We start from the raw sequence: 16,190 nt of genomic DNA on the forward strand, positions 1-16,190 counted from the left end.
ACAAGCAGTGTAGTTGTAATTTAAACTATTATGAAAAAGAGACATGTTAAGTATTTGTAATACAAACATTTAAAATTTAATTAAAATCAGCAGATTTATAATCTTTATTATTTAAAAAATTGTATTTCTAAACATACTTAAAAAAATATTTTATTTAAGCATTTATTTAAAAAATTGTATTTCTAAACATACTTAAAAAAATATTTTATTTAAGCATTCATCATGTTTCATAAGATCAGATCACTGTACAAAATAAAAACTAATTTTTTTAAATTATACAAATTTTAGGAAAAATTTGGTAAAGATAAAAATTCAGCAATTTTTCCAATATATGTGAATATTATTATCACTGATTTAAAAATATGATTAACCATTCCCATTTTTGTGAAATTTAAGTTGATATTGTGAAATTTAATTTGATACAGCTTTTGGGAATGGATACTCTGGATGGTTTTCAACTCTGAAACAAACAAAAATAAGAATTTTTATTGTTTTCCCTTGTACAGGATTAGTCTATTAAAAATCTAATTAAATTGCCCAGAAGATGAAAATTAACGGTGAAGGTAAGCAAACTATTTTATTTTTAGCCCTAGCTGATGTTGTTTTCAAATTAATTTATATGTTTTCTGATATTAGCACAAATTATGAAATTAATATATATATATATATATTGTATTTATCCCATATCTTCCTCTGTACTATTATATCAAAGGCAAAAGTAAAACTTAGCTTTCTACCAACAGTACAGAATCTAACAATATTTCTTACCAATATATCTTATTGTTTCTCCAATTTTTATATTAAAAGCGCTTTTGAGGATTTCCCTCATCGTCAGTTAATTAAAACTTTTTAAAAAAAAATTAAAACATTAAAAATTGTTGCATATATTGCAATATGTAGTCAAAAATAAAAATAAAATATTACCTGTGGCCAGCCACACATACAGTACTGTCCTTACTTACGTCCAGGCAGTACTGTATGTGTGGCTAGCCTTAGGGAATATTTTATTTTTATTTTTGACTACTTATAATAATATATACAACAATTTTTAATGTGTAATCTTTAAAAAAATTTTTTTTATTATCTGACTGAGGAAAACCCTTGTAAGCTCTTTTAATGTAAAAATTGGAGAAGCAATAAGATAAGGTAAGAATTATTGTTAGATTCTGTACTGTTGATGGTAAGCTAAAATTAATTTTCTCTTTGAAATATATATATATATATTTTTTTTTTTACAATATTATCAAATAAAATTTCAATTTGATAAACCATCAAACCATGCTTGAGGAAGACTGTCTTATAAAAATTGCTTATAGATTTGATTTAATAAATGAAAAAAACATCAACTTTCTGTTGATGTTTTGATGGCCAAAAATCGCATAAAAAATATATATTTGACTGAATGATGCAGATCATATACCAGACATTTTTTTTTTCAATAATCTGTACGTTCATGGGAACATTTTATTTTGGAATTATATGCTAAGATAGCTTTCACTATTTTAAGTACTCATGGAGTACACTTTTGTAGTTAAAGGTATAACCTGTTAAATTATAAAGAAGTGTGATATATACAATAAAAAAAACTAAATTCATTGAAATTTACCCTTTAAAAAATTTAAAATCCAAAATACGTCCTTTCTCTCCTTGATCAAGATGCTTCATTTCTTCCATCTCACTTTCACTTAACTCAAAGTCAAATATCTGTAAACACAGACCAAAAAAATATACATATAGTTATTCTAAAACCATAATACAACTTTATATATATATATATATATAAAACAAGACATTTTAATTAAAAATATCTTTATTAATCTCTTGGATTAACCAATCAACTACACAAACTTATAAATTAAATTCACTACGTTTCACTAAGAATTCTCTTGCATACTAAGAAATTACCTGATCTACCCATCCTAGATAACAATATTTTGTCCCCACCCATTATTGCAATAGATCCCCCTACTTATTTATATAACCTGATTGCTATTTCCTGTGTATTGAGACCTTTACAATGTACATATTTTTCTCAAAAATTACTTTCTTAGAATTGAATCACTGCATTAAACTAAACACATTATATTTTATTGAAAAATTAAATGCATACTTATTTTGTTTTTAATTTAATTACTTTACTCCTAATAAATATCACAAAGAAGGTTATATAAAGTAAAATTCAATTGTCACTGACTTTTGCTATCAATAAAAAGTGATTTGTTACCTACTACTAATCATCAGTGTTCAATGTGCGATAAAACTATTCTTTAAGGAATACAGTACCATTTTCTACTTATGTAATTAACATAATGTTAATTATTTATTCTTATCAGTTGCTTTATAATAATTATTTAAAAAATTTTTAACAGCTTTTGTTGATAAAGTGATACAATTAATAAGTTAAAAACACCTGAACTCAATTCTTTATCAGTAATTTAGTGATGAAAAAGTACCATTTAGTAAGTCTGTTTATGAGTTAAGTTATAATAAAAAATTACAATCACGATAACTGTAATTGTGAACATTATTAGAATAAAACTGCCATACAGTACAGTATTTGCATGTGAACATTTCCATTATGTTAGGGGTGCCCCTAACATCTGTGTCAAATTACCTAAAGAAAAATTTCATTGTTGCTGATTATAATTTGGTTGAAAATCACAAAGTGAATTAAACAATAGGTAAATAATAATCGCAGCCGGCCTCTGTGGCACGAATGGTAGCGTTGCGGCCTTTCATCTGGAGGTCCCGGGTTCGAATCCCGGTTGGGCATGGCACTTCCACACAAGCTACATATCATTTCATCTCATCCTCTGAAGCAATGCCTAACGGTGGACCAGGAGGTTAAACACAAAAAAAAAAAATTGCACAATTTTCTTTTCTAAAAATATTTAATTATAAATAAAATAGTCACTTCATACATGCAACTCTATTCTGCAGCTGACACTTGGAAACAAGTGCTTTGTTTCCAACAAAGCACTAGTCATCTAGTCCAGCTAGGTATTATATGTTAACCAACAACTCATTGGTTTGTATGGCCACTATAAAGTCAAGAGTAATTCATAAATATTATCATGTGGTAGTCAACAAATTAGTGTGCAATTGTGTCGATTTTACTGGCATGACATTTTTACAACCTTAGACAATGAATTTTATCTATATTTTCACAAGAAGGATGAAACTGATAAATTAGAATGATTGATAGCTGCAATATTGATTACAAAAAACATTAATGAACTATAGAAAACAGTTACTAAGGAGAGTTAAGGATTAAGTGGTTTCCTATTGCTGTCTTTACTGAGCTGAATATACTGTTGCATGACAGCATAGTGCTCTTTGAATGTAGATAATATTCAGCTTTACTGAAACTTGTACTTCATTCTCCACAGGGACTGTATAATGAACATCATTAGTGCCTGTTAAATCTTAAGATGTTTTACATGCATCACAGTCATAAGAAAAAATCTTAAGATGGTTTACATGCATCACAGTCATAAGAAAGCCTGAGAAAAACATGTTAAGTAATAAATTAACAACTATTATGCAGTGCAACAATGCATATTACATATACTGCCTCCTCTCAGTAGAAATAGTGTACATAAAAATTAAACATTATTAACTTAGACATTTTAAATAGAATGATAAATTAACTATTTAATTTTTTTTCCATGTCCTTAAATAATTTGAATTAACTACAAAAAAAAAAAAAAATCTAACAAAATTGCATTAATAGAAATGCGATGTTATGTAATTAAAATAATTATTTTCAATATTACAGTAAGTAGTAAGTCTGTTAATTTTTTTAATTGTGTAAATATTAGATTAGAATAACATGCTTATAATTATTTAATTTTTCTTCATTACCTTAACTAATAACAATGTTTCTTTAGTATGAACAGTGATTTACAGTTATCAGAAATTTAAATTTCAATTAAATTGAACAAGTAGTTTGGAGATTTTGAGCCACAAAATTTTATACTTAGGCATATTTATATATAAGGACCCTGATTTAAGTGAATAGTATTTCTGTATTCCTCATAACTCAAAATAGAGAGATTCATTTTCAACCCCATTACCATCATATGACCAAAGTAATACCATAATTATCTATAAAAAATCTGTAAAAACAATGTACATAGGACAAAAAAGTACAGATAATGCAGTAGTGGCAGTGTTAAATTTTGTTTAAAAGTTTTTCTGCTAGCTGATTTAATTTTTTTTACCTTAGAGTTTTCAGAAATTCGAGCTGGATTAGAACTTTTTGGTATAACAGCTGCTCCTAATTGTACAATATGTCGCAGTAGAATTTGTGCTGGTGTACGTTTGTGTGTTTTTGCCAGCTTTGTAACAGTATCACTGTGCAGTATATCTGGTGACTGTAAACTAGAAAAACAAGTCATAAGCAAATACATTAATTAATTAATTAGAAGAGGCAATATCTATATAATAAAAATTACTAAAAAAAAGCTTGATTTTAAGATAAATCCATAAATTGGTGCATATTTAGTAGTTGTGTAGACATTTATCAATCTTAACTTCAGTCTTCTTTGCAAAGAATTTTTTAATTATACCTTTATATTATGTTGGTAGGACCACTGCAAATGACTAGATAAGAACACACTTTTCAAAGTCTTAACTTTTATAAGAATTTACTGCTTCTTAACCACAAATAAACCATTCAAATTGTTTTATTACTATAATTTTATCTCAAATAAACTTTTTGTTAAGATAGTGGCACCTCAATGAATAATTTATGTTAAAATTCAAGAATGTTAACTTGCATAAGAATTTTTTGATTTTTAATTGAATTGCTACATTTTTTTATCCCATAAAATGTGACGTTTTCATACAAATTAAGAGTTCACTTTATATCTTTGTAGTAATATCACTTATAATGGATTATTGTAATTTGACTTATAAAAAAGTAGGCCTCATTTTACTTATTAATAAAGTGTGTAATTAACAGTCCTATCTGAAATATGGTTTAGGGCAGAATGTCTGCAGTTTTCAGAACAAGAAATAACAAAAGTAGAAAAAGAGTTCTTAAGAAAAATTTGAAGATGGAATTTTCAAATGAAAAAGAAATTTATAAATATATAGAAAAAATAGAGGACTTAAATCTGGAAAGAAGATTACAGATTTATGGACATATACGCAGAAGGAAAGGAATAGGAGTAGAAAAGGGAAAATCCATCCACACAGAAACTACCTCTGATCAAGATACTTTACTGTTTCTTCCAGGACTTTGTATTCTAGTCAGTAAGCCCTTCATTTATTTAAATAATTGAACTACAGTAATTTTTTTAAGATTAATTTACAAATAATTCTCTTAAATGTTTTAGAATTGGTTCCACCAACTTAATTAATATTACATACATTCTTACCTAATTTGATATTTATTCATAAAATGTTGTTTAGAACCAGGTGAGCCAAGCGGTGAGTAAGCAGTAATAGCGATGTTTTTTTGTTTACAAAAATCAACGAGATCTTTCTGTTGTAAAGCAGCATGCATTTCAATTTGTAAACAAGAAGGCTGAATGGTAGCTATATTGCATAGTCGTTCTATTTGTGATTTATTAAAATTTGAAATTCCAATAGAACGCACTTTACCAGCATTAACTTGCTTTTCCATCTCCTGTATTATGAGAAAAATAAACAGTCGGTAACAAAGGAAAAATTATTTCACAGTTAGTATTATAATATTGAATATTACTAAAAATCAAAAAAACCAAATTAGGTTTACTGTAATTGCAATAGAAAAGGCGGTATTTATTTTCAAATTATTTACTTGAGAAATTAATATCTAAAACCACACGAAAAAAATGGTAAAACTTGATTACATAGCACGCTTTTATGACAATAATTGTTACGTTAAATTTAATAGTTAACAGTGTTTTTTTTAGCGACCAGATTATATGCAAGTGCATATTTACATAAAAGCCCATTTTCACCGATTATTGCATATTTTCCTTAAAACCTAGTGATGGATGCATATTTTCGCTATTATTACAATATTTTTCGGTGGGGTACTTAGTTAATAAATTAAATCTTTCGTTGTAGCCGATCAAACCTATTAGCCACACGGCTCTTGGAGGGCACTTAGCAGCCACGCGACTATGGTTTTGGTAGGATAATATTATGAGGCCAAATAAAATACAGACTCACGCAAGACAAAAATGTACGATACCGATCTGCGTCGCGCACGCCTAGTGCAGCACTTCTCCCACTAGGCAATTAAATTACTCAAGTTTTTCTTGACGCGCTTATTGCATTAGTTTAGTTTTTTTTATTTATTTGAGCTAAGTTTAATGTGTACCATGCCTCCCGAAAAAAGTGCCTCTTCGTAGATGGCTGACTATCCTGGAACATTTACATACAACGTTAATGTTTTATACTGTCGAGTTTGCGAGAAAAATATTTCGTGCACAAAAAACTTTCAAATAGACCAGCATGTAAAGACAAGTCTTCATATCGTAGGATTGCAAAATAAAGACCCACGAGAACAAATTATAACAGCGGCAACTAGCAGTGATTTCACTTCCAAAGGTAAAAAAACTACTTTAGCATGGATTTATGTGAAGCATTACTTACAAGTAATATTCCTCTTCACAAACTTACAAATCCTACCTTCAAAGATTTTCTGCGAAAATATTGCTTGAATCAGAATATACCAGATGAATCAACATTGCGTAAAGATTAAAAACCAACAACTTACCTACATGTTCTGGAAGAAATACTTAATGAACTCAAGGATAGCATTTTTTGGATTTCAGCTGACAAAACTACCGACATTTGTGGCCGTTACATTGCGAGTTTAATTATCGGTGCATTAAAATTACAGCCTTCTTCTTACTATCTGGTGTCCTACAAAGACCTTGAAAAGACAAATCACTCGACGATCGCCAGATTTGTGAATGAGCGTATTAAAAAAATACTTACTGAATCTTCTGCATATGAAAGAGTGTTTGTTTATATTTCTCTCAGATGCTGCTCCCTATATAATCAAGGCAGCCAAAGCCCTCCAAGTATTTTATCACAATTTGATTGTGACGTGTTTTACTCACGGGGTACGTCGATTCGCTGAAGAAGTACGATCCACGTTTGGGAATGTAAATAAACTGATTTCATCAAAAAAATAAAGTGTTTCTTATGGCACCTGCTCACAATAATGCCTATAAAGAAAAAATGCCAAATGTGTCTTTACCTCCCGAACTAGTGGTAACTCGATGGTGAATATGGATTGATGCTGTACTGTTTTACAATGAACATTTCGAGGTCATCAAATGTGTAGTAAACGACTTTGATAGTGCAGAGGCTGTGGCAGTTTGTCAGTCCAAGGAAGCATTTAACGATTCTAGTACAAAAAACATAACTGTGATTAGCACTCATTTTTCCTACATACCTGCAAGTATTAAAAACCTTGAAACTTGAAACTCAAGGTTTGGCGTTGACAGATTCTATTTGGTTAATGAATAAAATCTGCCATATGAACTCTGCATTGCCAGAGGTATTCCCATGTAAACTTAAAGAAAATTTGAAAACATTTTGAACAATAACCCAGGCTTTGAACCTTTGTGTAAAATTGATAATTTTATAAATACAATGGGTGAACTTTTGCCAGTAACAATAGGTGCTAAAATAGCACCCAAATTTAAATATTGCCCAGTTACCTCAGTGGATGTGGTACGATTCTTTTGCACTTAAATATTTTGAGTGATCGAAGACAGAATCTTACTACTGAACATTTGGAACAGTACCAGATTGTTTACGTTTACAAAATTAACAAAATGTTAAATAATTGTTAATTATTGATCTGTTATTAAACTACTTACTAATTGTACGCTGATTTTGAAATGAAAAAACTAAAAATTACTATTTTTTTAAAGTTGCATATTTTAAGCATTTTCATGCGAATTTCAAGCATTTTATGTTGCATATAATCTGGTCTCTAGTGATTTTACTATGAAATTTTTATTAATTCACAAAAGTGGTTAACAATTACTCGTAATCCAGAGATAGCGTGCAAAAACACAGATCAATAATGGTTTTGGAGAATGGATATCGAAAGAGGCTAAGATTCAGTCATCAGATTACTTTCTCTTGGGAGAATCAAGGAGGTGTGTAGTACTTCAAAACAAACTTGAATGCATGTTTATACATTTTTACTCTTACGGTGCTTTATTAGTCTGTTATTGCTATAAAATTTAATAATAGGTAAATGTGTAATAATCTAAAATAACTTTCTGAACACTTGTTATAAAAGCTCTAGAGGATGAATGTAATGTAAAAACTTAGTTAAGAAAATAACAACATTTCACCTTTCTTCATCCTGATGTCCCAAAAAAAACCATTAAATTATCAGAGAGTCTTAGAATGGTGTATAGTGCACTGAAGTGTTAGTACTTTTTTTTCTCCAATTGGAAAGTTTAAAGTCCAGCTCTACAAATTATATTTTACATTAAACTCCCTCAATACCATCTCAAGTCTTCATTTTGCTGTTGGATTCTATTCTACTGCACATCCTAACTTAACTGAAATCCAGAGATGTAGCAAGCTACTGTCACCCTACTCTAGAGACACAGTTGCCTACAGGTCCTGAATAAAAAAGCTCCTCTCTATGTATCTATAGACTTCCAAAATATCATACAAGCAATCCGAGAAGGATATAGGAATGGCACTGAAAAGTAAATATCTCAAAAAATCATACATCAATCAAACTTAGAATTTAAAACAGATTATTGTTATTGTTACAAAGGGATTATGTATCTAATTTATCCAAAGTAGAACATGTATATAAATATATGTTCTACTTCAAGTGTTAAGTGCACTTCACAATTTTTAATTAAAATAAGGTTTTTGTACTCACCTTCCAAACACCAATATGATCTGTTTCATTTAACACTAAAGTACCATCTTCATTTTTGGCTGGAGAATCACCTGTCTCATCAGGAGAAAAAGTAAATGGCATATGAATAAGATACAAGTCAACATAATCTAATTTAAGTCGACTAAGTGATCTGTTCAAGTAATTTTCAACATCTGCAGGTCGATTACCAACATGAGGAAGCTGAAATTTAAATATGAAAAATTATGCTTAATTTTTTACTACATAATCTAAAATAAATAAATAAATAAATTATGTAATCTAAACTGATAATGTAATTTTTTGAGCAGAATGACAAAATTTGATACCACTTGAAATTATTAATTATAACAACAACTGTTATTAAATACAACATTTTCATTATCAAACTAATATTTTCTTAATTTAAAACCTGGAATAAATTACAGATAATTTTAAATTTGTACTCGCAAAGGATTCTCAATTTTCTCATGTAATTTTTCATCTGCCCCCATTTTCTTACACATAAAAAAGTATTATGTTTTTAACTTGTCAAATTTCATAGAAGCAGCCATATTAAATTTTAAATTAATATTTTAAAAAAAATTATTAATTCTATTTAAGTCATATTTTATTACTTAAAATGAAAATATTTTATTATGAAAATAAAATTATATTTCAGTTGTATGAATATGATTTCAAACTTAGATGATGGAAACTGTACAACTTAATTAAAAATTTTAAGAAATATTTTTTGAACTTTTTTATTCCTATTTAAGAAAACTAAATATAATTTGATGTTTAACCATATCTGTAATGGCTGATTTAGTGTTATTTATCATTAAGAGCCGAGCACTGAATTCTTTGCTTATGATTTGTTTAACTAGTGTTACCACTTATTCCTGCATGCTAGCTTAGTTCTTTATACTTAATTTTTTTCAATTATCAAATTGATACAACAGAAATGGAAGTGCTGTGCAAGAGGTATTTCACAGGTATTTCAAAATACCTGTAGATATTTTGAAATATCTACAGGTATTTCAGCTTGAGACAGGATCTTTTAAAAAAATAGTCTGAAATGAGAAAACATTCTTATTAATAAAGTGACGATCTCAATGTAATGAGAATAATTTAGGTATTATTGTGAAAAGAATACATCAAAAGAAATAAGTATTTTTAGTACATTAATTTGGAAAATATTACATTTCCTCATGTTATATGCTTACCTCTTCACAAAGACCTCTCTAATATATTTAAAAAATTTTATTTTAAAATTTCTTCCGATGAAATATAACATAGTGAATAGAATTATTTACACTAACAAGGCATTCATTTACCAGACTAGATAAGCAATTTTTTTTTGTGTTCAAACACTTGACTGGTTTGATGCAGCTCTCCAAGATACCCTATCTAGTGTTAGTCATTTCATTTCAGAATTCAGTACAGTGATGGCTGACCACCAGCCAATAAAGTTCTAAGCGCTTTGATATGGTGGACAGGTACTTGCTAGCATTCAGCGACCAAGGCGTGGCAGCGAATTGCTGTCTTTGACAAGATATATTTAATTATTGGTGGTTATATGTTTTAGTAGTTGATGGGTTGCGCCTACCCATTTTAGTGATATATGGAAAGTGGGGGGGTGGGACACGCAAGCGTATGTTGTATGGTACCACACTTATTCTACTCACGCTTTTAGGTTAGCCTAGGAGCTTGTTAGAATACTGGTCGCTAAACTGTTTCAAGGCTCAGTAGCTGTTTGTGGCATAGACATTCAGTTTTATGCTTTAGGGCGACCAAATGGGGTGGTGGCAGGAGAAATGCCAAGCAAACCAACTACATCTACATTTAACCTACCCATTTCCCTCTAAGTTTTCTAACCTACCAACCTTTTTTAGACTTAATAATATTCCACTCTCATAGAATGTTATTTTTTAATTTTCTGGTTACCTCTTCCTTGGTAGTCCCCACCTGGAGATCTGAACAGGGTACTAGTTTTCCTCTGGAATATTTTACCAAGGAAGGCGCCTATCTGTTACATGAAAATGCAGAGAACTACATTTTCTTGATAAAAAAAGCAGCTGTAGTTTTCCTTTGTTTTCAGCTGTGCAGTACTCAGAAGATTGAGTGATGATAGGGCTGTTTTTGACCGATGCCCTTAACAACTACTGGAGAGCTTCTGCCCTCTTTCAGGAATCATTCCTTAGTCTGGCTCTCAACAGATACCTTTCCGATATGGTTGCACCTTTGGTCCAGCTACTCTGTATCATTGAGCACTCAAGCCCCTCACCATTGGCAAGGTCTCATGATTCATAGAGGAAGATAAATAATATATATGCAAAATTCACATAAATGGGCCCATTAAAAATTCTCATTTTGCAGTTGAAATAAATTTTCTATAAAAAACAAATGGAGAATTAGTTGATCAAAGAATTTTAAAAATAATAAATTTTTTTAAGGAAGTATTACATACTGATACCACTAGAAACCAGATTTAAAATATAGTTATAGCATATTGCAGGAGTTTGTACAGCAAACATGGTATGTAAGTACCTTAATATATTGAAGATCACTGAATTTAAGAGGTCTTGTAGATAGGGCTTCCTACCTACCAAACAGATTACTTTCTTTGGGAATATTTGAAGGACAGGGCATATCAGAAATTAAAAAAAGTTAAAAAAAAAGGTGAGGGAAAGAACATATGCATCTTTCGGCAATTTAAAGTATTAACTGGAACAGATTGGTTGAAGCGGTTTTTGTAAAAATGTAATTAAAGAGGTGTTCATTGATAATCCCAAATCTATTTTGTTAAGTTATTACTCTAAGAAATATAATTCTAGTTTATCTGATAAGATTTTTGTTCATTTTTTTATTGTAATAGTTTTATTTTTAATTGGAGTACCGGTATATTAAAAACTCATATTTCTTTTTAATTTGTGCATAGATAATTTTCCATCAAAACTCCAATGTTGAAATCTTTCTGCCTGAAAAGGTACCACTATCCTCTCTATTGTATTATTATTATTATTATTATTATTAGTAGAACTAACACTAGTTCAGATACCCAAGGTAGAACTACTGTGCACCTGTTTTGTGTCTACATCCTCAAAACTTTGAAGAGTTATACTTCCACTTAATACACTTAATCTGTATTGATAAATGACTAAGATTTTCTGTTTCAAACAAAAGGTTAAAACATTAAATTTCTTAATTTGTTTTCATACCTTAGTTGTAATAAAAAGATCTTCTCTATTATTTCCTTCTTTAAACCATTGTTGAAGAGCGCTTCCAATAGCGTCTTCATTTCTATAATTATATGCTGTATCGATATGCCTATATCCAACATTTAAAGCAGATAAGACAGCTTGAGTTACTACATCAGGTGCTGCCTGTCAAAAAAAAAGAGCATTAAAAACCTACATTTTGCTTTGTTTATTTTTATAAATTTATTATATAGATTCATTATTTATAAGTAAAAATATAGTAGCTGTGTAAGTGCAATATTAAAAATATAATAAAGTTACATAACATTAAATTTCATTGAACTTCTAGATAGTAAAACAGAAACTTTTATTCTCCAAAACACCATACACCTTTTTATTTTTGTAATAAATTTACAGTCTCAAAGTCAACATCTAAAGAAGAGACTTTGAGAAACAACGAAACTAAAATTCACTGAACAACACATGAAATTTCTGCCAAACATTTAAATCCTAATTAAAAGGCTATCAAGCTCAGAGTATATGTAAAAAATGAAAACAGGAGGAAATTAATCCCTAATAACAAAGGTCACTCTGATCTTTTGGTAAAATACTTTGAGTGATTATGATATTGCAAACCCCCCACCCCCTCCAAAGAATAGATGTAAACAAATTATCCAAAGGATAATTTGCCAGATTCCCTACCGAAATGAGATAAAATAAAAAAATATATGGTTTATGATAATAATATGACATTATTATTATTAATGCAGGTGATAATTATTATGCAGATGATTCTATAATAGCAGAATTTTTTAAATATTCTCTAAAATTATGAAAAAATATAGGAATTGGAAGAAACCTCTGATGGAAGGAGATCAGCTTTGAGTCATTCTCTCCACAAAAAAAAACAACAAAACAGATGTGAAAAAAAACTATTGCAGAATATCCTTGTTGTTAGTTAAATAGAAAATATGTACGATACTATAGAATCAAGTGGAACCAAAATACAAAAAAGAATTAGAACATCAACATGAATTTAGAAAGTCTTGTTCTTGCATGGAACAAGTTTCCATTAAACTTCTAATCCACAAGCACAAGCAACAGCTAAAAATTATGTAGTGGTCTTTAAAGAAACGTATAATTTTGTAAATGAATTTGTAGATGTTTTAAAATTAATCACGAGAATTTAACATGGATGATGTTAAAAGCAAAAATATAACCAAAGAAATACTAACAAATAAAACTTTTAAAGTTAATTTTTTTTCCATCACAGGGTGATGGACTCAAATTAGGTGTCTTAGAAAATGATATTCAAAAGTGGAAAAACAAATGTGTAAAGCAAATCTCTATACCATCCTCCAAAATTGGCATAGGAAGATATTGTATAGTTATGGTTTTCCTTAGTAGATGATTTAGTCGTCTTTTTGGATCCAAAATAGCAAATATCACAGCAAAATGTCAAAATAACAGGTCTAACAAAAATCATTTAAGTAAACATTATGATAAACATCAAAAGTGCCCCAACTTTTTAAAAAAATTGAATAAGAGGAAGAGTTGTTAGCTGCAGAATGTACATCACTGTCTTTTAAAAGAAAGAACAAAGGATTTTAAAGAAAAATATTTGTTCTTTAAACTATGATATACCTTACTTATATAAAATATGATCTCACAAACTGCTATACCAGAAATATAAAAAAAAATACACAAGAGGAGATTGGCTTTCAAAACCAATACTTTTAAGGATAAGTGGTAATAAGTTCCCAAGAAAACCCTCATTTATCTTTAGATAGAAAAACTATGATAATATTTTGTGATAAAATAAAAAAAGACTTGAAACAGGAATTCAAATTCTGAACGTGCAAAATTGAGTGTTAATCAAGAAAAAAAAATTTTGGAAGGAGAATTTTCTATGAAGAAGCAGCTTCAAAACAGAATAAAAGTTGGCAACAGAATTCTAGAAAAAGGCCACTGAAAGACTAAAAAGTACTGACAGGAGAGATTTATTTAGAAATTCTTCTATGACTGAATTTAATCAAAAAACAATCTGTTGACAACTCTTTTTTCAATAAAAAAATTTCCCTAATGCACACTGTTCAATTGTAACAAAGATAGAAAAATGTTTGAACAGCATGATAGAACACATTTTTTAATTATAAAACATTACAGTTAACTCACTTTCAAATAAATAGAACTTTGTTTTTGCTTTTGCAGCTAGCACTTTTTTCAGTATAGTTTCTGATTGCTATTTGTTAATGGTGCCAATCGTGAAATAGTTGAGTCCTGAGTAAGATGGCAAGCTATATCTTCTTATAATCTGATGGTTTCACAATACCTGCAATGTCTCAGAAAGTAGCATCCTGGAAATTTAAATTTCAAGTAAGGTAAAATGCCAAAGCCACATCTAATGAAACTGTTATAGATCACCAAGATAATCATGACACTGGAAGCAATTTCTTGATTGCAGTTGAAATTTTTTACTCAAATTACCACTTAGATTACAAAAAAATAAATGTACTAATAAAAATATACAGAAATATCAGAAAGTTAAAAAATTAATTAAAATTATTAAGTATAAAAACCTGACAGGAGGAAAAAGAAAAGTTACTTGTCACCCATGATGCTTACAGATAGCCAGATGTGATTGTATTATCTCATAATTATAAATGATTGTTAAAATTTTAAAATGAAATTTATCAGTCTGTTAATCCCAATTTTTTTCATTTTTACAGCTACTTTCTTTAAATTTAGTATCTCCAAAATTCCACCCTCGGGCCTTCAACTTCATATATTTTTTTCATAGTATACTTTTATGTACTACTGTACTACTTTTATTAGTTCATAATTTCCAACATTAAGTAGTTACTTAACCAAATCAAAACTGTACTCAATGAAACTGAACTCTGGGATATATGAGAAAACAAGATTCATAACAACTGTTACCATTTAATTTTTTATTCTTTTACTTTTTAGATCTGCTCCTTCAGAAGATGTAATTTTACATTATTTGTTTTGGACTCAAAGATCCCTTATGAAATTATGATTTATAAAAATTAGTGATATAAACTGGAAATAATTCAGGATCCAACTTTTATGTATTCTTAAAAAAATAATACTTTCATTTCTTATTTTTAATTAAGGGATGTAAAAAATGTTTTTATTTCATCTTTCATTTTTAGTATTTCTTTTTTTCCTTGTCCTTGTTTTAGCTTTTAATTTAATAGTTTTTCTCATTGCAACCACCTAATTCAGAAATATAAAAAAATCAGCCTAGTATATTTTAACTATAAAAAACATTCTGAAAAAGTTATAATAAATTCATGTGACAAATATACCTACATAAAAGTTAACGTCAGTAAAAAAATACAATTAGTGAGGATCACAAAAAAAACATGAATTAAAGTATTACCTCTATGTGTATTTTGTAATAAAACAATTACATTTTTCTCATATTCGGAATGACATTGTCAATCATAGATAACAATTTAAAAATAAAAGGGGTTATGTAATGATTCTTCCCTGTAAATCAGCTGGTCGTCCGTATTACGATTGACTACAGTTTTAGTTCTACAAAAATTTGCATTGATTTTCCCCCACTTCACCGACCCTGAAGCCGCGCTAGCAGTAACCGAAAATAGAATTTAAAACCAGCTTCATCACTAAACAGATCTTAGGTTAAGTAATAATAGGAATTACATTTTCGTTTAAAAAATATTGAAGAAATATTTAAATCTCTTACCTGCCATGTTCCTAGTCCTAGGACTGGCATTAAATGCCCACTTGAAAGACGAATTTTATACATAGCACTTATTATAATATAAGCTTCAAAGCTTCTCGCAAGCTGTATCTTGTTAAGTGGGTCACGTTATTTTAGTACCATAAAAAGTTTGATAAATACTTTTTAAAGATATTAATGTTATTTAATTAAAATGTTATTAAAGGTAACGAATCAGACATTTGTTGTCTTTATTAAAAACGTTAAATCCAAACCGGCACAAAAACACCACGTTACAAATACGACAAAAATCAGATGATTTCTACTACAGTATTGTTGCGTATTGGGGTAGGTAGATGCGGCAACATATATATTAGTAGTATAAATACCAAAACTATTATGCATTTTTGCTATCATAATTGTCATAACTACTACT

General features: G+C 29.0%; 1 protein-coding gene across 1 annotated transcript; it reads right to left on the reverse strand.

Moving 5' to 3' along the window:
- Positions 1 to 196: 196 nt before the first annotated feature.
- Positions 197 to 16,102, reverse strand: LOC142329252 (1,5-anhydro-D-fructose reductase-like). The gene is made up of 7 exons (XM_075373670.1): positions 15,779 to 16,102; positions 12,064 to 12,228; positions 8,867 to 9,067; positions 5,385 to 5,635; positions 4,224 to 4,383; positions 1,607 to 1,704; positions 197 to 460 (listed from the first exon to the last, which is right to left on the reverse strand). Exons 1-7 carry the CDS (start codon positions 15,839 to 15,841, stop codon positions 412 to 414), a joined length of 987 nt encoding a protein of 328 aa, XP_075229785.1. The 5' UTR covers positions 15,842 to 16,102; the 3' UTR covers positions 197 to 411.
- Between the last annotated feature and the right edge of the window lie 88 nt (positions 16,103 to 16,190).

This window comes from Lycorma delicatula, chromosome 8 (assembly GCF_047948215.1).
Source record: "Lycorma delicatula isolate Av1 chromosome 8, ASM4794821v1, whole genome shotgun sequence".
In the NCBI taxonomy this organism is placed as follows: domain Eukaryota; kingdom Metazoa; phylum Arthropoda; class Insecta; order Hemiptera; family Fulgoridae; genus Lycorma; species Lycorma delicatula.